At 31.5% G+C, this 22,986-nt stretch overlaps 1 protein-coding gene across 6 annotated transcripts in view; it reads left to right on the forward strand.

The window, feature by feature from the left end:
• The window catches only part of MIPOL1 (mirror-image polydactyly 1), a 373,668-nt gene that overhangs the window by 285,937 nt on the left and 64,745 nt on the right, over positions 1-22,986 (forward strand). For 5 of the 6 annotated variants that reach the window (XR_001826007.2, XM_017530847.2, XM_017530845.2 and 2 more), the window contains one exon: positions 4,032-4,262. The exons of the other annotated variant lie outside the window; for it this stretch is intronic. Coding sequence is in view for 4 of the 5 variants with exons in the window: in XM_017530847.2 (XP_017386336.1) it covers positions 4,032-4,262 (231 nt within the window). In the remaining variant the exon portion in view is untranslated. The remainder of the gene's footprint in view (positions 1-4,031; positions 4,263-22,986) is intronic. 6 annotated transcript variants of the gene reach the window in all.

A 22,986-nucleotide genomic window follows, 5' to 3' on the forward strand; every position in this document is an offset into this window, starting at 1 on the left:
CTCTTGACCTCGTGATTCACCCACCTCGGCCTCCCAAAGTGCTGGGATTACAGGCGTGAGCCACCGCGCCCGGCCAAGAATTATATAATTTTAAAACTGGAAGAGTGAGTTTAAACTTTGCTCGTGTTATTACATCATTAACTTCCTGGTTAACAGAAATAGTTACCATCCTATGTGGATACTGTGTAAGCTGCACTATTTGATTACATGCTTTAGAATTTCTGAGAGTGATTCAGTGACTCTTCTATTGTTATTTCATCATTTATGCCTACCGTAACCTAAAATATATTCCCATACAATTTAAGTGTCATTGAGTTATAATACTACCACTATGCTGAAAATGCATCTAAAAATTAGTAACTTTGGAAGAGGGTAAATGTAATATGTTGTTGTGAAGAAAGCTAAACAAGGAGGCTCTGTTGTCAACTTAAAGAATACCATTCTGAAGAAGGAGTACCAAAGCAAAAGTTGTGTTTCAATGATTACAGATTTATAAATGCTAGAAACATATCTCTCTTTCTTCATCTTTATTCCTACTGGAAAATTCCCTTAGAATTATAAACATTTTGATTTATTAAAGTTCTTAAGGAATGTATTCCTACCATAAAATAAAATTACTCCATATAAGTGAAGTATTCATATTTTAGAATTGGGAAGAAAACCACAAGATGAATTGGAAAAAAACTATAAATTTTAAGTTCTGAGACGGAAGAGTAGGATCTATGAGGCAGACTAACAAAGAGAAACATCATGCTTTAGATTGAAGAGTCACCTAGGTATATCTAAGCAAGTGATATTTTTGCTTTGACTTACTGGATGAGTACGACTTTGTCAGGTAGAAGCATGGATGGAAAGGCATTCCAAACAAATGTCTTCAGCAGAAAATACTCGACACACTTGGGAATCTGAATGCCAAGCTAAAAGATGAGGAAGAAGAGAGAGGTCAGTCATGCAGGACTTTATAGACCACAGCAAGTATAGAAGAGGGTTCCAGTGCAGAGATAAAGACTGTGGGTTCACATTCTAGCTCTGCTACATGTATTAAATTACTTACCTCTCTTTGTTTCCATTTCTTTATCAGTAAAAAAGGAATATTAAATAGAGCTTCTCATGCAAGTTGTGAGTTTCAGTGAGTTAAAATATAGCATTTATTATTTTTAGAGATTGTTTTCTGAATGTAAAGAAATGCTATTGCAGGATTTTAAGTGATATACCTACTTTATCTTTTTAAAAAGATCATGTCCCTTGTTTCGGAAAGTCTTGATGGTAATTGACAGGTTTCCAACTCATTTTGAATAAGTAGCTTTTGAACTTGCAGGTACAATCCAAACATGTCCATCTAAGAGAAAAATCAAAATCAGATATAAATTTGTCCCCTAAAAATTAAATGTTAGAAGATAGGAAGTGAGGAGTGACTAAGAAGTTAAATCAGGATGCCCATAATTTTAATAATGGTGAGATTTTTAAAACTCACAAATGGTTACTACTTTAGGCATGATAGGCAAATGCAGAATTCCCAAACTAAGCTGTCTCACTGAGTTTTAAACTAGGCCATATATGTAAAGTTAAAATATAAGGGAATGGAGTAGGCTAAGATTTTTTAAGCAGTTTATGAAAAGCATTGCCATTAAAGAAACAATGATAAATTGAACTTTATTTAATTTGAGAACTTACCTTCAAAAGACAGCATTAAGAGTCAGGCATGGTGGCATGTGCCTGTAGTCCCAGCTACTCAGAAGGCTGAGGCAGGGGAACTGTTTGAGCCCAGAAGCTCAAGGTCAGCCTGGGAAACATAGTGAGACCTTGTCTCAATCAATCAATCAATCAATACACACATACATAAGACAATATTAAGAGAATGAAATATCACTGCATCCATATTACAATAACTAAAAAAAGCACTTGACAGTGCCATTCTGAGGGAGAATGTAAAGCAACTGAAACTCATATTTTGCTGATGGGAGTATAAATTGGTACAACTAATATGGAAGACTATTAGCAGCATCTAAATCTAAATCAGAATCTATTATCAGCAGTAGAAAATCTGAAAATAACGCATGCTCTATGGAGAAATTCTACTTTAGACATAAATACCTAGGTCCCTCAAAAGACGTATACAAGAATATTCATAGCAACAACAGTGGAATTGTTAAATAAGTTATGGCATATGTATGTAATAAATTTTATAGCAATAAAAAGCAATGAATTATATGCTATAGCAAGATGAACCACGCATACCGATTGTTGAGGAAAATAAGCCAGACAAAAAGTTTAAAAATAGGCAGTTCACATTTTGATAAAGGTTGGATTAGTAATTAGCTTTTGTGGTGGGGGAAAAATTGGAGTGAACACTGGGGGGTCTTCTAGATTTCTGCATTTGTTCTGTATTTTGTTCTTCACAGTTTTTTCAAGCTGAATACTCTGTATATATGCACTTTGTGTAATTTAAAATGTAATTAACAATTAAAATGTAACTAATAATGTTTTAAATGTAAAGAATATAAACAAACATCTTTGTTAAGACTTTGCTTTTAGTTTGTTTTTTATTTCTTCTTTCTTGCGTCTTTAAAGGAGATAAAGAGGGTGAGCTGAAGAAAACTGGAACTTGGAACAGGCAAGATGCAGAAAGTGAGAGACAGAAAAAGGAAAATGGGCAAGAGATAGTCTTTAGGCATATGCGTTGGTTGAAAGAACTGAGAAGAAATGAAATAGGGTTAGGCAGATTAATAACAATGTGAAAACCATGGAAAAAGATACTTTTTGCACTCTACCAATGTGGCACTACACACCATTCTAATTTTCTATGTAGTAACCAGTTGACCAGGACTTAGTAACAGCCTGTATTCTTAGGAAATAATTTAAATCTTGAAATGATTTCATTTGGTATTCTGACTGTCCTTGTTTCATGTCCATCCTAGTTCTATGGGATACCTTCTCCAAAATAAGCATACTGTAGAGGCTTATAGGTAACTTAAACTAAAAGAAGAAAAGTATAATTAGTTTGAACAGTTTTAAACAAAGCATCAGACTAGATATTAGGACAGTGCCAAAGTTCATTAACTAGCTTTTTGCAGGTTTAATAATGATATTGCTCTCTTTCACATTATCAATCTATATCATATAGTTAAGTTGTTTTACTGCAAATGTCTCCAATCAACATTTCCTTTGTATGCATATACTCAAATGATATTTAATAAAAAAGAACATCTCCTGTGTGGATTTTAAATTTATCTTATTAAATATTTATATTTTCAAAATGTCTTTATTTAATTGAGTGAGATGCTTGATGCCATTTCAAAATAACCTCAGGTGGTAGGTGTAATGACATATCAAAGGTTTGACCTTTAGCATTTTAGGATTCTATTTGTCTGCATTTTCTTCTGCATTTATTTAGTCATAATTTATATGCTGTTTCTCTGTATGACTTAATGAGTAGATGTATTAGTTATAAGATTCATTAGCCAAAATATATATATGCACACATGTATATATGAATATATATTATTTCTGTACAATCTGACTAGTTATTTTAAATTCATTTATATCTCAACTGTGACAAGGAGAAAATGCTATGTAGGAGGCTGGTCAGTATTTGCATAAACCTCATCCATTCTCGTTAAGCGCTTACCAGAATAGCCCCTCGATCTCTTAAACCTATGCCATTCTCTTCTTACTTCTTTTAGCTTATTATATTATTTTATTTGCCTAGAGATACCTTATTTTCTAGTTATCTGCTATCCCTTTAAAAGAAAATTGAATGTAATATTTACACTGATATAATTAAATTAATATCTGGCAGCATCTTTTTGTATGCTTTGGTAGCATAGTCATTTGTCTGGGTAGCTTTCAGCCTAGAAGGAAAGAAATTATCAATTATAATATTGTGACATTAAAAATTATTTTCATTTGCTCATTTAAGTATTTATTGATTTTTAGAACTAGAGAGTCTAAATGGAGGTTTTTTGTTAAACAGCTCATTGATCACTTAGTCTACATTACTTACCTTTAAATTTTGTTTTAATTTCTCTCAGTTTACACAAATCTTTATCTCAAGAAGAAAATCTGAAGGATCAGTTTAACTACACTCTTAGTACATATGAAGAAGCTTTAAAAAGCAGAGAGAACATTGTTTCCATCACTCAACAACAAAATGAGGAACTGGCTACCCAACTGCAACAAGCTCTGACAGAGAGAGCAAATATGGAATTACAACTTCAGCATGCCATAGAGGCCTCCCAAGTGGCCAATGAAAAAGTTCAAAAGTAAGTAAAATGATCTTGTAATACTTCAAATACATGAAACAAAACAAAACAAAATAGCACTTTCTTTTGGGAACCAAACATTTATTGATCATGTTAATAGTTTAAGACAAAAGTAGACTGAACCAAATGAACCTTTTTAGATTGGATACCATATGTCATATTTGGGGTCAAAAATTTATTTTCTTGGGAATCATTGTTACCGTGTAGGGCAAACCATTTTTATTTAATAACTGATTATCAGTTCATGGAGACCATACTATTTAAATTATTTCACAGTCCCAAGCTAATAGGCAAAGTTATTAGCAAGAGGAAGAGGCAGTCAAGTTACCATCTGAACTCATTTAGCTTTACAATAATCCTGCTTGAATTGAGATCATCTGTGATATTGCAGTCTGAGACTTGTAGATGCATAAAATCCAGTAGGGTCAAATTAATTTTCTTGTGTTGTTCTTCTGAAGTATTCAATACTGCCTTTCACAGTGCATAATTATATTTGTTTATTTTAAATAATCTTTGCATTTTTATTAAAATTTAAATAAAGCTGAATAATCTGTCAGTCCTTTTGACAGCTAGCAAAATGTTAACAAATAGCTTATCAGGCAAAGAAGTCACTTATTAATTTATTGGACTTGAACATTGTAGCAGAATTTTCTGAGACAACTTTATGTAATAGAACCACTGTAATAGAATACATGTAATAGAACATATTTTAACCTTCTTTATGTATTATTAACAGCATTACAGCTTTCATATATCTAGTCACCTCCACTTTCTAAGATATACCTTTTTTCTTAACAATTTTTTTGTCAGTTTTATACTATGAAGTAGTGCTTACTTCAAGGTTTCTTATTTCCCACTACTTCTTATTTGAAAATGTCATCTCAATCATTTCCTCAATATTCCTGAAATTATATTTTGATTAATAGCCAAAGTTATATAAATCAGTAAAGACTGTTTTAAAACAGAATTGTGCATTTTAATCTTTACTGCCAGTGTAAAGATTTGATTTATGTGTATAATATGTATTTATAAGTTAAAAGATTGGGTTTATGTTCAGTCAGAAACTATATCCAGTTATTCACAATGTGCATTAATATTCTAAGAACACCGTGATGTATATAGGTAGATATCATTTCTTTGTAATTCACAATCAGTAACTTTTGACAGTCAGTATCTGATTTAGCTCTGTTTGCTTCAAGCCTACAAATAATTACAAATTTCAAAGTTTTCTTTATATATGACCCTTTAATTTCCATACATGATCAAAACAGTGATTCCCACAGACCAATTCGAATTTCAAAAATCTTTGCAAGTGTTATAAACCTTTTATCTTTTAGGTCTCATCAACTATAATCATCATTTCGTTAAAGAAATCATTTTCATACACCAAGAAGCAGAATCAACATAATCTCAGATAATGGTTTAAATTAAATAACTTTAACTCTGACAAATTCATTATCTCTTCCTTATTTTGTGCATTTAACCACAGACAGTTCGAAACTTTTTAATGGAATGGCACTAATCCATGGATCAGCATTTAAGTACAACTATGTCATTTATAAGAATTAAATGTTAAATCTCTTATTCTTCTGATTTCCAACAATAAGACCTAGATGAAATATTATAGGGTTTTCCTTTTCATATTTGATCCACTGTATTTCATATTTAAGTGCCACCAACTGGGCAAAGTGTATCTTCATGAAGATATTAGCCTATTTTATTGAGTTTAAGAGAAATGCTATCCTTTTAAAGGAAACCAACTTATGAGACTTTGTAAGATGGTATTAGTAGACTCTCTAAACATCCAAAGTCACTATTATTAGCTAATATGTTTAAAAGTTCTTTGAAAATATATCAGTATTCCTGGGAATTTAAAATTTAAATTAAAGGGGTTTCTTCACAATCAAATTTCCCTTCACAATGAAATTTCTTGAATAACTTTCCCCTTTTCCCTTCACAATCAAATTTCTTGAATAACTGATCTATATTCACATTTACTATCTCTAAGTTTTCAATTCCCATTTACTCCTCTGCCCCATTTACTCAGTACACTATTGCTAGCTCGTGTACTTAAATTGTTCTTCTTAAGATCACCAGTAATTTTCTAACTACTAAATTCAATGGCTCATTTTTAACTATGTTTTTATTATACAATGAATATATGTTTATGGTAAAAATAAAGAACTTCATATATCTTCAGCAATATAACATAGTGGTTTAAAAGCTCAGGCTTTGGATTCAGAATGTATAGGTATGTGAACCTGAACATAAAACACTATGCTAATGTGGAAAATAATACATCTATCTCATAACATTGCCATGATAATTCGGTGAGCTAATACATGTAATGCTTTTAGAACAACCTGTATTACATACTTCCTCCTTCCCTTGGCATTTTACTCCATTATACTATCTCATTCCTCAGATGAGCTTCGCCTTTTCAGGACTAAATGCCTTTGTGTATATTGGTCCCTCTGCTCACATAATGTTATTTTAGGATTTTTTTTTTTTAAGGTTAGCAAGCATCCAATAACAAATGCAGTCACTTTTAGAATATTTATCCTACTTCAACTCTCATCATTTAGTACTGTTCATCATTCCTTCTTGAAGTCTTTTCTTAGATTCTGTAGCACCGTTTTTGTTTTTCTACCTTTACGACTTCTCTGACTGTTCCTACTCCATTTCTTTCAGGGAATACATCTCCCAGATATCCCAAAATAATGGTTTCTTAAAGATTTTATTTTTCTTCTACCTCTACACAATTCCCAGGAATGTCATCTATTTCCTTCAGCTTCAACTACTACTTATTAGCCAAACAACTTCCAAATACTTGTCTTAGCACTCACTTATCCACTGAGATCCATTCTCAGATTTCCAAAACTCTTTACTCTTCACTCTTCTGAAAGTAAAGTCCTGCCCATTCTCCTGTGTTTTCTGCCTCAATTAATGGACTTCAGCAACTTCCACGCTGTCCTTGTTTCCTCACTCTTTTTTGCCTTTCACATTCACTTTGCCACAAATCTTTGTTTTGTCTGCTGCCTAAATGTCTCGTGATTCTCCCTAGCTTATACTCTCTTGGTAATTGCATTTATTCATTCAGGCCCTCATCATCAGTCATCTAGACTATTGGAATAATCATAAAACTAGTTGACATTGACCTGCATTAGGTCTTTCATATTTATCCTCCTCACTGCCCCCAATTAATCTTTCTAAAATGTTATTTGTATTATTTCCCTGTTTAAAATTTTTCAGGGCCTCTTCATTCCCTACAAGTTTAATAATTTAACATGATGTATGAGGCCTATCACTTGCCTTCTCCCATTGTTCTAGTATCATATTCTCCCACAACACTACCACAATCTCTTTGCACGTGCTATTTCTTCTTCTTAGAATATATTTCTCCCTTTTATTGCCTGGCCAAATTTTTGTTACTTCTGAAAGTCCAGTCCAAATGTCACCTCTAAAATAAAGCCTTAACTGGCTTTTTCCAGTTAATAATTTATTTTCTCTTTCTTTAATGTTTTCAACATATTTAATCCATACCTTTACTAATCATCTAGGATCTATGATATCTATCTATCCATATACATATATGTCTATATATATATGCATACATACCACTCTTTGAAGTGTCAGGGGAGTCACCATAGTGTTACTTAGTGTTACATAGTCCTTAGCATAAAGCAAACATACTTTCCACAAACTCAGCTGCTTAATCTGTTTGCAGGTTGAATTATAGAGCAGGATAGATGACTCTGGGTGCTGGGAAGAGGAACAGAGTTCATTTCTACATTTTCTCAATTTAAAAAAATAACCTACATATATGTACATCTATAGTACAAATACATATATACATACGTATATAGTTTATATATGCATATACACATATATAGTTTATATATGTATATACACACATATAGTTTATATATATTTATATGCACATATATAGTTTATATATGTAGATAGAATATACACATGTATAATGCATATATACACACATATATGTTATTTATATACACATATATAGTTTTTGTACACATATATAATTTATATATGTGTATATATAGTTTATATATATAATTTATATATGTGTATATAAACGATACATATATATAAATAACATATTTAAATAACATATATAAATTTATTTATATTTATATAAATAACATAAATGACATTATATAAATGTTATTTATATAAATATTTAATGTTATTTAAATATTTAAATAAATATTTATATTTATATAAATAGCATATATAATTTATATATGTGTATATAAATAACATATAATTGTTTATATATGTGTGTATATATATATAAATATATATAAACTATATGTGTTTATATATGTCACTTGCCTCCTCCCATTGTTGTAGTATCATATTCTCCCATATATTATATATGTGTCTATACACATGTATATAATGTATATATATAAAGTATATGTGTCCACACATATATATAAATATGATACCTATATATCACATACATATATAAACCTATATATACATACTATATAAACTATACATATGTGTATATATACATAGATATAGATTATGCATATATATGGCATATATATATATATACACATACATACATATACTTGTGTGTGTGTATATGTAGTTTTGTTTTGGTTTTGGTGGTTTTCTTGAGGCAGGGTATCACTTTGTCACCTAGACTGGAGTACAGTGGCACAATCATACACAATCATGGCTTGCTGCAACTTCAGCCTCCCCAGTAGCTGGGACCATAGGTATGTGCCACTCCACCTGGCAAATATTTTGGGGATTTTTTTTTTTGTTCATTTTTGTTTGTTTTGCTAGAGATGGGCTTTTGTCATGTTTCCCAGGCTGATCTCAAAACTCCTGGGCTGAAGCAATCTGCCTACCTCGGCCTCCCAAAGTACTGGGATTACAGGTGTGAGCCACTGTGCCAGACCTAGGTGATATATTTTATATATCTATTTTGTATCTTCTGCACTCTCTCCCAGATCCCCTAAGACATGGATTGTGTTCTATTCATCTTTGTTTCCCCATCTCTTCTAAAAACTCATGCAGAAACCTGCTGTAAAGTAAGTATTCTGTAAATGCTATGAACAAATCAACTACAACAATTTAATAGTTTGAGGGAATAACAGAATAAAGTAAAAGCAGGTCAAGTTAGAGATATGCAGGAACATTTCAGATATGCTCCACTCTACTTTAGGCCCACGATAAACACTTTTTAGGCCCAGAGTTTACCAGTTGTATACAAAAGTATGACTTCTATGGCTGGTTTTTCCCTCCCTCCCCTCAGTGCTACCACCACACCTTTCACTCTCTGAGGAGCTGGCAGCACTTACTTCCTGTTGATCATATTTTAACCACCCACTTCCATCAAATTTAATTACATTTAGAAGACCAGAAATCTTTAGTAGTAGTAGAGACTATCTACTATTGCTAACCATAGAATTTTAAATTTATTTTCTTTCAGAGTCATAAAAATGTTTAATATTTTCTTAAATGTTTTAGCCTATAGGAGCATTCATAGAAAGACAAGTTGTACAGGATTACCACCCATAAGCTAGCCAGTATAGGCAGATCATCACTTATAGGGAAAAAGTCAGTATATGCCTCACCTCATAACCAAAAAATATCTTCTTGGCCTATCTATCACAAAGCTTAACCTTTTACCAGTGGAAATTAATTCTTTTTTATGTACTTTTATTAAAAAATGTGAATGTTTGTAGAAGCATAGCACATTGTTATGTAGCTTTTAGATTGCTCTTTTCCTGGTACTGAATGTGCTTGCTTTTGGACAGAGGGATTATGTGGAGGTAAAGGGAAATAAAGAGCAGCTAAGAGCACAGGAACTTTGTAGGAAAAACTTCTCTTAATAGTTTTGTCAAAGACTATCCCTAATCCTCATTTATTAAAGAGAAAACTAACACACCAATTCATTAAAAGTTGTTTTTATTCCTCATGAGATATTTAAAATTTTGTGATTCTTCATGCTATAGTTCCTTTTCCATCTACAAGGATACTTGCTTCTTGTGGCCTAGAACAGGTTCAAAAGGACTTTTAAAAATACATTTTGCTATACTTAGCATGCCTAAGCTATACATAGTTACTTAAAATAAAAGTAATTACAACCAGGCTTATAAAGTTACAACTCTCAAAGATCTGGGGTTAAAACTGAAATAACTTTTGTCATATCTCATCTTTACTGTGGGTCAGATTGACAGGGATATTATTCAAATTCCCCTATAAACTATATAAAGAATTATATACTGTAACTATATAATGAATAGATGAGACAAAGAGATACAGAAAAAATGGTAAACTTTTAAACACATTTGCTGGAAAAGATGTATCAACTCAAGAAGTTTCATGCTTTCCATACTTTCCTAAAAGGAAAAAATCTATTATTTAAAATATACAGGAGTTCTGCTCATCTTAAATTTTTATAGCATAGTTAAAACATCAAAGATCAGGCTAAAGCACTTCAGTTTATACGTTTTTTTAAGTTGTAGATTGTCTTTTGAAATAGAGGGCACCCTATATCTTTTGAGCAGTATTGACAAAGAAAAAAAACAATAAAGCTGTTTAAAGTCTTTTCTGCCTTTTGACCAAATACCGAATTTCTATGAAGAAATTGGGGTTACAAAGAAATTGTGAATTCTCAGCCTGGTTTTCCAGCTAATGAGTAAGAACCATCTGTAGTTCTCTTCAAAGTGTCAGGGGAGTCACCATAGTGTCACACAAGGGTTCTTAGTGTAGAGCAAACATACTTTCTACAAACTCAGCTGCTTAATCTGTTTGCAGGTTGAATTATAAAACAGGATACATGACTGTGGGTGCTGGGAAGAGGAACAGAGCATTTCTAAAGTTTCTCAATTTAAAAAAGTATGCTATTTTTGTCAAAAGATTTTACTAGATTTTTTACATCTGTTGCTGGCTACAGAATCTGATTTTAACCATAATGAAAAATAATTCTGCTAAAAAATGAAAGGCCTTAGTGAATTTTTTTTATAATTTCATTGTCTTTTCATTAAAATTATTCTGATTCTTGTCAACTTTACCTGTGATATTTTTCTTATAAATTCTTTGTTGAACTATAAGTTCCAAGGCAAAATTAGACGTATCTAAACAATATAAATATGTGTTGATTGAATCAAAGAATAACTTTTGAAATTCCTCAACTCAGAAGTTATAAATCAATATCTTATATAATATTGAAAGTGAGCTTCGATTTATTAGTACTATTAATAAGTGAGAGGACCTAAAACTTCTCTAGAAATTGCTCCTTAAAATGTTTTCTTGTGTTTGAAATTTATAAGCTATGAAATATATGTACTTCACCAAATAACAAGTTGAATGATTAATTTACTTGTGATAGTTTATCAACAAATGCCCTCCCTAATTAGCTTTGGAAGGCACCTTCTAAATCTAAATCTAATTGAAGATAGTTTTATTGTCATCTATATATGGAAGATGGACTCAGATGGCTCCTAAATAGTCATTATAAGATGTACAACATCTAAACATGCTTATTTTTATTCTTGGACATGTGCTATGCTTTTAAAGAATTTAATATTCTAGATTTGTGAATCATAAATGTTAAATTATCTGATTACATCTTTAACTTGTGAAATATTTCATCTTATACTCTGTTAAGCATTTCATTAAAATTATCACCAATTCCATCATATGCTTGTATAGCGGATCACCTTTCCCATTCATCTAGTATGTAAAGAAGGTTTCTTTAGAGCTGCTTTTATTATACATAGATATATACCTACAATGCTTGACAAATACATAATTATCTTCATTTATTTATAAAAACTGAAGAATTTGGGCTTATACCTTCATGACTGGGGAATGTCTCACATTGATATGAAGAAGAAACATAGTTTTAATTATCTGACTAACTCCTTTATGCCAGGGGAGGATTAATGTAGGATTATTAGGATTGAAGCCTAACCCAGAATATAAGAAATCCCGGTAGATTGGAAAGTGAATGATCCAGGCTAAGGTAGAAAAGGGGACCTTTAAACCTAGACTCTGTATTTTTCCTAATAAGATAGATCCCTTTTGTAACTAACCTTATGGAATGAATAAGTAAGAGCCTAAAAGTAGGAACCAAAATTTTAAATTACAACATGGCTTTTTGTACTTAATCTACTTCATTTCAGGAGCTATCTTCTAATAACGAACTAGAGTTGAGCTATTATATGTTTCTGCGTACTCAGATAGATAAAACATGTTTCAGACTAACACAATAGAGAGGAATGGAAGGAAAAGAACAAAAAACTATGAGATATCCATACTGTTTCAGTTTAAATAAAATACAGGAGTTTTGAGTTTTTGTTAATCCCAGTACTACAGTGATTTAAAAAGTCAAAGACCAGAGTTTTTATTATTTTAGGGAAATTATAGAATCCACCTACGATGATTATCTACATTTTAACTAAAATTTGATAGGGGAGAAACACATTTTTTATACCTTAGAGACACACATGCGATTTTCACACAAATATTTTATATGAAATACAAGTTCCTTAGAGGGATATATAATCTAACAAGTATACTTTTTGTTGCTTCTCTTCTTAGCTGCAATCAAAAGCTTTCTAATGGTTTGCCCCTTGACAGGCTACATAGCTCCTGGGTACTTCTGTGAAGTTAGGAGTACTCATCTACCTTACCTGAAATTAGTTGGAGAATTGATAAAAATAAGATGTATAAAGGGATTTGAACTCCCTAGGAAAAGGTTACTAAATGACACTAATTGTTAGTGTACTTTAAAATATTTTATAGTAGAGGGGAAAAGGAAGGTGTTTTAGAAGTTAGATTTTTAGAAGTTTTTGTCATTCATGCGCTCAATCTCATTAGACTTGATGTAACATATCATTTTACTTGATACTTTATATGACTCACTCAAAACTTTCCCCTTTGTTGTCTCTATTCTTAAACACACAGAATAGATATAATGTATCTACTGGTTAATATAGAAAATATATACATTTTATATAAAACGGTCTGGTTTGCTTTGAATAAATCCTCAGTATGCTCATCTAAAATCTGATTTCACAGTTGCACAACTATTCTAAACAGATAATAGGTATAGATTTTATTCCCAAAATATATTTGGGAGAAAATCAATTGATCCCAAGAGCAAGTCAAAATAAAAATTTCACTTGGATTCTAAGATTCCATTATTGGTTATTTATTCCTACTGGGTCAGGGATTTGTACTTGTGCATATCTGGCCCTGGATAAATTTACACAATGAAGAATCCTTTGCTTGTTTCAGTGTAACTTTGTCTGATGGCGAAATCACAAACATTGTCCATAGATTAACTTTATTCTTGATCAGTTACATTTAAGGAAAAAATGTTTCTATAACAATGTTGATTACAGTTACAGCTGAAGTATATCTTATTTCTTCCTTCAGTGTTATACATTCTTGAACAACTCAACTGAGGCACTTTTCACTTCTTAACATAATATAATGAAAAAAATAATTATACTATTATAGATTATTTTAGCAGTTCTTTTTATAGGACCTGCTGACCAAAAGTGGAAAGAAAAAAAAATAAAAGATTCTACAAATTACATGTAAATTATATTTTGGAACCTACCAAACTAATTTTAACTTTTTTAGTTGCTTTGGCATTTATACAATACAATCCAATTGTTCTTGGAACATCATCCTCTTTTCAGTTTTTCCTTTGTCTCATACAACACTATCCTGTGTATATGTAGAAGCATGTTATTTCTCTTTCTGTTACCGTTTGCCATATAACAAGCTATATAATGGTAAAAATAATATAAAACATTTTTAGTGTCTTGAAATATCTTTCTTAAGTTAAACTAATCTGCCTTCTGAGTTAAGTTATGTGTATTTCACATCAGCCTTCCAAAAAGTTCTCTACTACTGACTCTCAGAGGGCCTAAATCTTTCCCAGAATGATGGGAGTAGCACAGTTCAAGAACAAGAATGAAACTCTGTATAATCACACCACAATGTGAGGTGACCCTAAGACAGAGAACTGACCAGATACACATATGGGTTTTAGGAAGACTTTCTGGTGCTCTTTTTTAACACAGCTGTGAGAAGAATGTGGCTAAGACCCAATAGTCATTCTTGAGTAGAGCTGGCAAAGGAAACCATGAGGAGAAGAGAATTTTAACACATGGGTGTAAGAGAGTCCGGCTTCATTGATGTGATCTGAGGGGAATGCCTAATGACTGGAAGAATCAAACTTGGCAATGAAAACACAAAGCTCTTTTCATCAATTCAAACACAGACTCTAAAGCTGCAGATGGTCACCTCCAGCCTTCTCTATTCAGTGTGGGGTTTTATAAAATGGCACTTTGGTGAATACTAATAGATCAAAACAAAGATTTAATAACGTAAAGATGTGGTGTTCATTTTTAAATGAGTATACAGGTCAGTGTCTCAGAAAAGGATAAAAAGAATACCTTTTATATGTGGGTCTAAAGTCTTTTTGTTATTTTTTAACTTCAGAAATAAATGGCATCTTTAACATACAGATTGTGTTTTATGGAATACCGTTTACATTACGAAAAAGAGGCCAAAATCGGGGTTTATATCTATGCTCAATGATTTCATTTCTTCTGGTGTGAGGACTCTCAGCTTATATTCGTTAATGTCGTTCTTTAATATTTTCTTGAAGTACACTTGATAGGATAAATATATGTTGCCATTCTCAAGGACGAATCAATCTAATTAAAAATTTAGCTCAAACATTTTATTCTCAGAATAGAACTTTTTCTCTCACCTTTTCACAGAATGCAAAGAGACATTGTTTAGTACAAAGGAGGACTTTGAACTTTATTTCAGTCCTGAAATTACACCTTGGCTACTTTTTACTCTATTTGCTGTGATTTTAGAAATACACAGCAATTGCTTAGGTATTAAAAGTTAATTCATTGTATTCAAGTTGTTACTTATTTTATATAACTCTTTAAAATACGCTGTATTTTTTTTTAGAATAAACGATATTATACTTGGTTAGCACTTTGTAGTTTATAAAATATTTAAGCTAAACCAAACAAATGAAGCTTTATTATCCAAAATAAACTTAAAATACAAGCTTAAATAACTCAATAATTGCTTTATTGTTTCTGCTATTTATGAGCTAAATATACTGATTAAGTTTGCATTCCTAATGCCTTTTTCTAGCAAGTTACACTAACATATAGTAAATGAAGACACTAAAATTCTAAGTTAAAGGGGAGGTAACTTCATATCTAGTAAAAATATTAGTGAACTAACAGGACCCTCAAGTGTCGTTAACTAGGATTAACTAGATATGTACAGATCATTAAATTTGCTCTCAGTTGGCTCATCTGGAAAATATACTTGCATAGACTTCTTCAAAACATGGCTATGAGGATCAAATGATACGCATGTGCATAAAAGTGCTTTGAAAAGTATAATGTGCTGTATAGACATAAGCCATTTAATATGTTCAACTTATATATTTTAAATTAAAACATTATGATCACCTGTCTGTTTGGAAACAGAAAGGGAGAAAAATTATATTTTAGACACAATCTAAGAACCATGTAACTTTTGAAAGTGATTCTTTACATTGATCTTGAAAACTGGAAGAAGGTTCTGTGTGTTCTTATGCATTACTGGTGAGAACGTGAAATGGTAAAACCCCTATAGAGTAGAATTTGGCAATATCTAACAATAGAACATATGCATTTGCCCTTTGACTAAGGAAGAATCATTTGTTGGACTCTATCCTTAATATAAACCTTCATGCATATGAAACAACATAAGAATTACAGTATTGTTTTTAATAGCAAATAAAAATAACCCAAATAGGAGAGTAGTTAAATAAATGATACATGTACATAGTGTGATATAGTGCAGCTGTAAAAAAGAATAAGGAAGATATCTATAAACCAATATTGAATGATTTCCAGGACAGATTCCTAACTGAAAAAAAAAAAAAAAAAGTACTTCTCATATACTGCCTTTTGTGTGAGAAATAAGAATAAAAGGAACAGGAAAGATCAGCCAGAAGCGAAAGTGTTTACCTTTGGAGATATATGGGAAAGAGATATAGACAAGGATGGGAGTGCAACTTTTCTAAGTATGCCCTTTTGTATAGATTTGACTTTTGGACCATGTAAATTTTTATATATTCAAAAAATGAAAATCAAATTAAAAAGATAAAAAGAAAGCCCTAACAGTGACTATAAATACAAATAAATATACCTAACTGTACAGCAAATTGATAAGATACAGGGAGAAAGTAATTACTTCAAGTATCTTTTGATTATCATACTCTGACTATACATTATTAGTGGCATATATTCTAAGAACAAAAATACATGCAAAGAAATTTTAATGTTGCTCACTATATTAACAGTTATTAGTCATACAGGTATTAACATTTTTAAACGATTTTATGTATATTGTTGGATTGAGCAAATAAAGAAACATTGTTAGGAACTAGGATTTCCACCGTAAAATAAATGGCATTAGGAAATAGAAACTGTAGTATTAAATTTGAATTCAACATATCAAAATGAACCCATGATTTTATTTTATTTATTTATTTTTTGAGACAGAGTCTCACTCTGGAATACAGTGGCAGGATCTCAGCTCACTGCAACTTGTGCCTCCCAGGTTTAAGCAATTCTCCTGCCTCAGCCTTCTGAGTAGCTGGGATAACAGGTACACACCACCACACCCAGTTAATTTTTGTATTTTTAATAGAGATGGGTTTTTGCCATGTTGGCTAGGCCGGTCTTGGACTCCTGGCTTCAAGTGTTCCGCTCGCCTCTGCCCCGCAAAATGCTGGGATTACAGGTGTGAGCCACCGCACCTGGCATGATTTTAAATATACATATTTTTCTTAGCTCTGTCCACTGAAAAAGGCTTAAAAGCAATAGGCATACTTAGCACCCAGATTTTAGTTTCTAAGTATCATTTTCCATTAAAAAGTACAAAGTTTCTAGGTCTGGGTTAGGGAAAATACAGAGTAGTCTGGGATATCTTTTTGTGCCAAAAAACAAGCAAATGCTCAAAGATTAATGGGATTATATAGAAAGGATACATAAGCCAGCATGAAAATGTTCCCACTGACCAAATTTGGGATGACTTGTGAATCAAAAAAAGAACTCTATTTGATTACAAAATATTGAACTTTTACAACTTAGAGTCTATAAACATACTCAAAAACAAGAGATGAAGGATGAAGAGAAAAAAACCTTTTGTACGGAAGAATGTCAGTTAATAAATGTAGAGAGAATGATACAATTAGAAAATCACTACCTTGTAATTTCCAGTATAATCAATTCAAGCAAAGACTATGAATCAGCTATATAATTAGTTAAAAGAATCAACCTTGGTATTAGAATCAATCGGTCTAAATAGTTTGGGAGAGCTTACTTAGCATAACCAAGGAGTTTAGAGTTTAGTAATCAGAGTGGGTATAGACATAGGGATTTATGATGTCTACTGCCTTAGAACAATATTTAGGGATTTATTATTAAAATTTACTTTGGGTATTTTTCTCACTCATGTATTCTGTGCTTATGTAAATGATGTGAGAGACCTAAACCATTTAACCCTTTATCAAAATTCATCTTTTAAAGAAACTCATTATGATGTAAAGAAGTTTTGCTTTAGAGACTTTATCGGTGTTAGACTAGGTACTGATCCTTTCCTTATTTAAAATTTTGATATTATTTAAGTTTATGTGTTAATCATGATTTCAAAACTATTTTTATTAACATATTACTCATCTTGATTACTTTTCTTTAACATTCTTTTAAATTTTAACCTGAGATGAGTGCCTCATTCACCTCACTAGTTCTAGCCTTGAATATCCTATAGAAGATGAAAAAGACACTGTTACAATGAAAGAAAAAAAAAACTGTTACAGGGGAACAAAAGACACTTCTAAGTTATTCTCATTAAAAATAATAATGATAATGATAACTTGCTGTTATCCTAACTTGTATGATTTCTATTGAATGGTATTTTATGTTCAGAAATCATAGTGATATCGTAGATGTGAACAATTGTGGTTCTTTCCACCTTACAGAATTTGGCCAAGTCTTTAATTATATGGTGTCCATAAACCTTACCACTCTCTAAATTTCTATGTCTTAATTCATATTTGGAACCTGCACCACTTTTATCAACTGTTACTTTATCTTTAATTTAATCATCTTTCATACTCTATGTAGATCAATCATCATATCTATCAACAGGGTCCTGATTGCATTCTAGATCTTAAATGTTGATCTAAATTTGAGAATATATGGTTTTTATGAATCATAGTTAAATCAAGTAGGGAAAATGACTATGATGATGCCAGCTTAATAAGTTGAATATTACTTTTACTTTGTAGGCCCGTGGCTTAGTCTAAAATTTGAAGTTGCATTGATATATTATCTCTACTAGTCTCCCAAAGGATGTTGCCTATCTTTTGAATTAAACTTGAGTAAGGTTGATTTGTATTCCCTGTTAATCAAAATTTGAAATGTTGACATTAGAAAATTTCATTCAGTGCTAATTATATATGACTTTTATGCAAGTTAGGAAGAAACGAATCCTGCATTTTAAAGTTTAGTGTCTGCCTAAAGCCCTATGAAAACAGTAGTGAGTAGCTTAATAAGCCATCTTAATAAGATATCTTAATAAAACTAACCAGTTATTCTAGCTTGCTGCATTTCACTTGGCAGTATAAAAATCATTGACTCACTTCCTCCATCATTAATTGAAACTTTTCTGAGTTTAAAATGATCAAAACCCTTAGCAATGTTAAAGCAACATCTCCCAACCTTTCTTGCCTCTTGAATCTCTTCAAAGTATATCCTCTAGGTAGTGTTTTAAACATTATTTTTGCATTGGTATAAGATAAAGAAGTTGAGTTACATTGTTTTATAAATTTTATTTAACACAATCTTTATTATTTATAATATATAACATCACATGGTATTTGACTTCAGCTATGTAAGAAAAAGCACAATTTGTTAAATTTTATAATGGTATATTAAGTTGGGTTTAAGGACTGAATATAAATAAGAAAGTAGATTAAATTTTGGTAACATATTATGACATTAAATAACTGCTTGTGAGGTGATATTTGGAATTCTTAACATTTTACTTTTTCTTTTTTGAGATGGAGTCTTGCTCTGTTGTTGCCCAGGCTGGTGTGCAATGGCAAGACCTTGGCTCACTGCAACCTTCACCTCCCAGGTTCAAGTAATTCTCCTGTCTCAGCCTCCTGAGTAGCTGGGATTACAGGTGCCTGCCACCACACCCGGTTAATTTTTGTATTTTTGGTATACATGAGGTTTCACCATGTTGACCAGGCTGGTCTCGAACTCCTGACCTCAAATGATCCACCCACCTCGACCTCCCAAAGTGCTGGGATTACAGGCATGAGCCACTGCACCCAGCCACATTTTACTTTTAAAATAAAATAATAGAGCCTCTATTTTCTAGAATATTTTCACAGATAACACATTGTGGATGTTTTGGCTTTTATGCCAGTATATGAAAAACTAAATTGAATATTATTATTCTAATATTCTCTTTCTTTATATTTGTTTTTTAGGTAGCAGTTACATAGTAGGTAATATGAGTAGTGTGATCAAATGAATACAATTTAAAGATCTCATGAAGAGAATCCTGAGGTGAATTTACAGATTTATTTTTATGCTCCTCGTTAATTTGTATTTCAACATCCATATACTTTCTGCTTGCTTCACATGTTCAGTGGCCTATTAGGGATGGAAATTAAAGAAGTTATAACTGAGAAAGAAAAAAATTATGCTCTAAAACAACATGTTGGCCAGTTCTGTTTAGCTGAATGATAAACAGTTCAGTCAGCTGATTGAATCATGAACTGTTCTGCAGATCTCTATCAGTACTCCATTTTGCCCATTCATAGGTTCTCAGAAGTCCTCAAACTATTCCATTTTAAAAAGCAAAACAAAGTTTAATAAAAATTTTACTCTTTGTTACTTGAACCCAGAAAGTGGAGGTTGCAATGAGCTGAGATCATGCAGCTGCACTTCAGCTTGGATGACAGAGCAAGACTCTGCCTAAAGAAAAAAAAAGAATTAAAAAAGGAAGAGCAAACTATATCCAAAATCAGTGGAATAAAAGAAACAATAAAGATTAGAGAAAAAAAAAAAAAAAGAAAAAAGAAAAAAAAAAAAATATATATATATATATATGTGTGTGTATATATGTATGTGTGTATATATATATGTTCTTTGGCTTCAAAAATAAAACTGAAAGCAGAGAACATTACCACCTTTGGGTACATGATCTTTACATTTTTAAATTACAAAATTTTTACATGATGCTTTAGAGAATTTTATTGTGCAGTTTTTTTCTCAACTCTTTTACTCTCTTACAATTTAACACATTTTTTTGTTTAAAAGTATTTATTTTAAACTACTAAAAACATATTTTAAATATTTTTATTATTAATTAACAAAACATACCCCACAAATACATGTGAAAGTCAAATTATCTGAGGTAGCTAAATTCAGATACATTATTGAAAGAAAGGACTTGTTTGCTGGAGAAAGTATGTGTTACATCATATTAATGTTAAATGTAACTTAAGAAAACATTTTCCCAAAAAGGAAATTTAGTAGTTTGTTATAGAATAATTGACCATATGACATAAAATACTAAGTAAATATTTTTCCCATTGTGGACAAAGTATACAACTCACAAACCTAATTTGTGTTAGTGGACTTACTAAATATTAGTCTTTGCTAGTCTAGTTTACACTATATATCTTTCCCTTATGCCAACCTTCTGATTTTGCTCTGAAGAATTCTGCAACTTGCTTATATGATACTAGCCTCAGAGCTAGCTTTTCCAGTTTATTGAGAATGCTTATTATACTCTGTAACTGATAAATCAATAAAACCTCACTGTAATGTGTAAACTGCCATCTCTATGAAGCAGTTAAAAGCAAACTGTGAGGGCACACGTGAGTCCAAAAAAATATGTTGTGATTATATTGACTCTGAAAGCATTTGACTTTCATAAAATACATCATTTATTGTGTAGTATAAATTGGTTGTACTATTGCTCATAATTTTTTGAATAATGAATCCAGTGAATAGTAAAATAATAAAAATGTTTCCTAGGACTACATTTCACGTAGTTATTCTGGAGAGTATGCTAGTGGCAAATTAATAGATATGAATCATATTTTCTTATTTAGGAAGTGAAACTGAGACATGTTAATACAATTTTCATCCTTAGTAATTGAATTTTATATTGGTTTCATACATTTTCTGTATCACATGAAAAACAAAAATACAGAACTTTAAAATATTTCAGTAACAATTTAAACACAATAAACTCTACACTAAGTAAATGTCTTTAGAAGGGAATCAGATCAATGGCCCAAAAATTTATGTTACCTTGCTTATTTTTTTTTAAGTCATGTCACCTTGCATATTTTTTTTAAGTTCCTGCTTAATGAACAAGTTTCATTACTCATTAGACTTTGGACCAAGTTCTAAGTATAACAGCTAACCCATCTGTCTGCCTAATTATTTAATGACTTCATACTTCTGTGATAAAACTTAGCTTTGATACTGTTTTGTGATAGATTTTGTCACTTTCAGAAATATCCCCTTTTGACTACTAGATGTGGTTGTTTGTATTTTTAAATGGTGATCTAGGTGTCCTGATTAGTTACTGTAAAGAAAAATTTAAACACAAATCATTGCAGATATCCCATGAAGTAAATAGATGAATTATACTAGCTAAGCCAAATATAAATATTAAGGGGTTTTTTTTCCAGATCTCAAATACAAATCTTTCATTCTAAATAAAAAAGATGAGAGAGAAAAATTCCTGATGAATAAAATAGGAAAGATGGTTGCACATTCAAAACAGGTCATGATTTAAATATTTTCCTATTTAGTAATTATAATAGTTAGATGTTGATCAATTGTATTCATGTCCTAATTCAACAGATTTTTTAAAAACATCTATGTGTTCCAGGCACTGTGTTAGGCACTGATGAACAAACTCAAACTGTATCTTGACCTCACTGTACCTTGACCTCATGAAGTTAAATAATCTTTCAGGGGAGACATATTAAAATATTCCTATACATAAGTATATAATTACAAATTATGTTTAATATGATGAGGAAAAATTCCTAAGAATGCTAGGAGAATATAACAGGTAGATCCAATTTAGATTTATGGTAGGGAGGTGTTTTTCTCAGCTGGGACCAGAAGTATAAATAAGAATTAGCCAGCAGAAGAAACCTTCCATATGGAAGCCAAAGCAAATAACTTGGCATGTTGGAGAAACTGAAGGAAGATTTTTGCAGCAAAATAATGGCTGCTTGGAACAAAAAAGAAGATGGAGTATTGTACAGAATCAGATCTTGTGGAACCACTTAACTTTCATTGTGGTTTTTGTCTTTTTTTTTTCTTCTTCTTTTTTTTATTGCATTTTAGGTTTTGGGGTACATTTGAAGAACATGCAAGATAGTTGCATAGGTACACACATGGCAGTGGGATTTGCTGCCTTCCTCCCCTTCACCTATATCTGGCATTTCTCCCCATGTTCTCTCTCCCCAACTCCCCACCCCCCACTGTCCCTCCCCCATTTCCCCCCAACAGACCCCAGTGTGTAGTGCTCCCCTCCCTGTGTCCATGTGTTCTCATTGTTCAACACCCACCTATGAGTGAGA

The sequence above is a fragment of the Cebus imitator genome, unplaced genomic scaffold, assembly GCF_001604975.1.
Source record: "Cebus imitator isolate Cc_AM_T3 unplaced genomic scaffold, Cebus_imitator-1.0 Scaffold69, whole genome shotgun sequence".
In the NCBI taxonomy this organism is placed as follows: Eukaryota; Metazoa; Chordata; class Mammalia; order Primates; family Cebidae; genus Cebus; species Cebus imitator.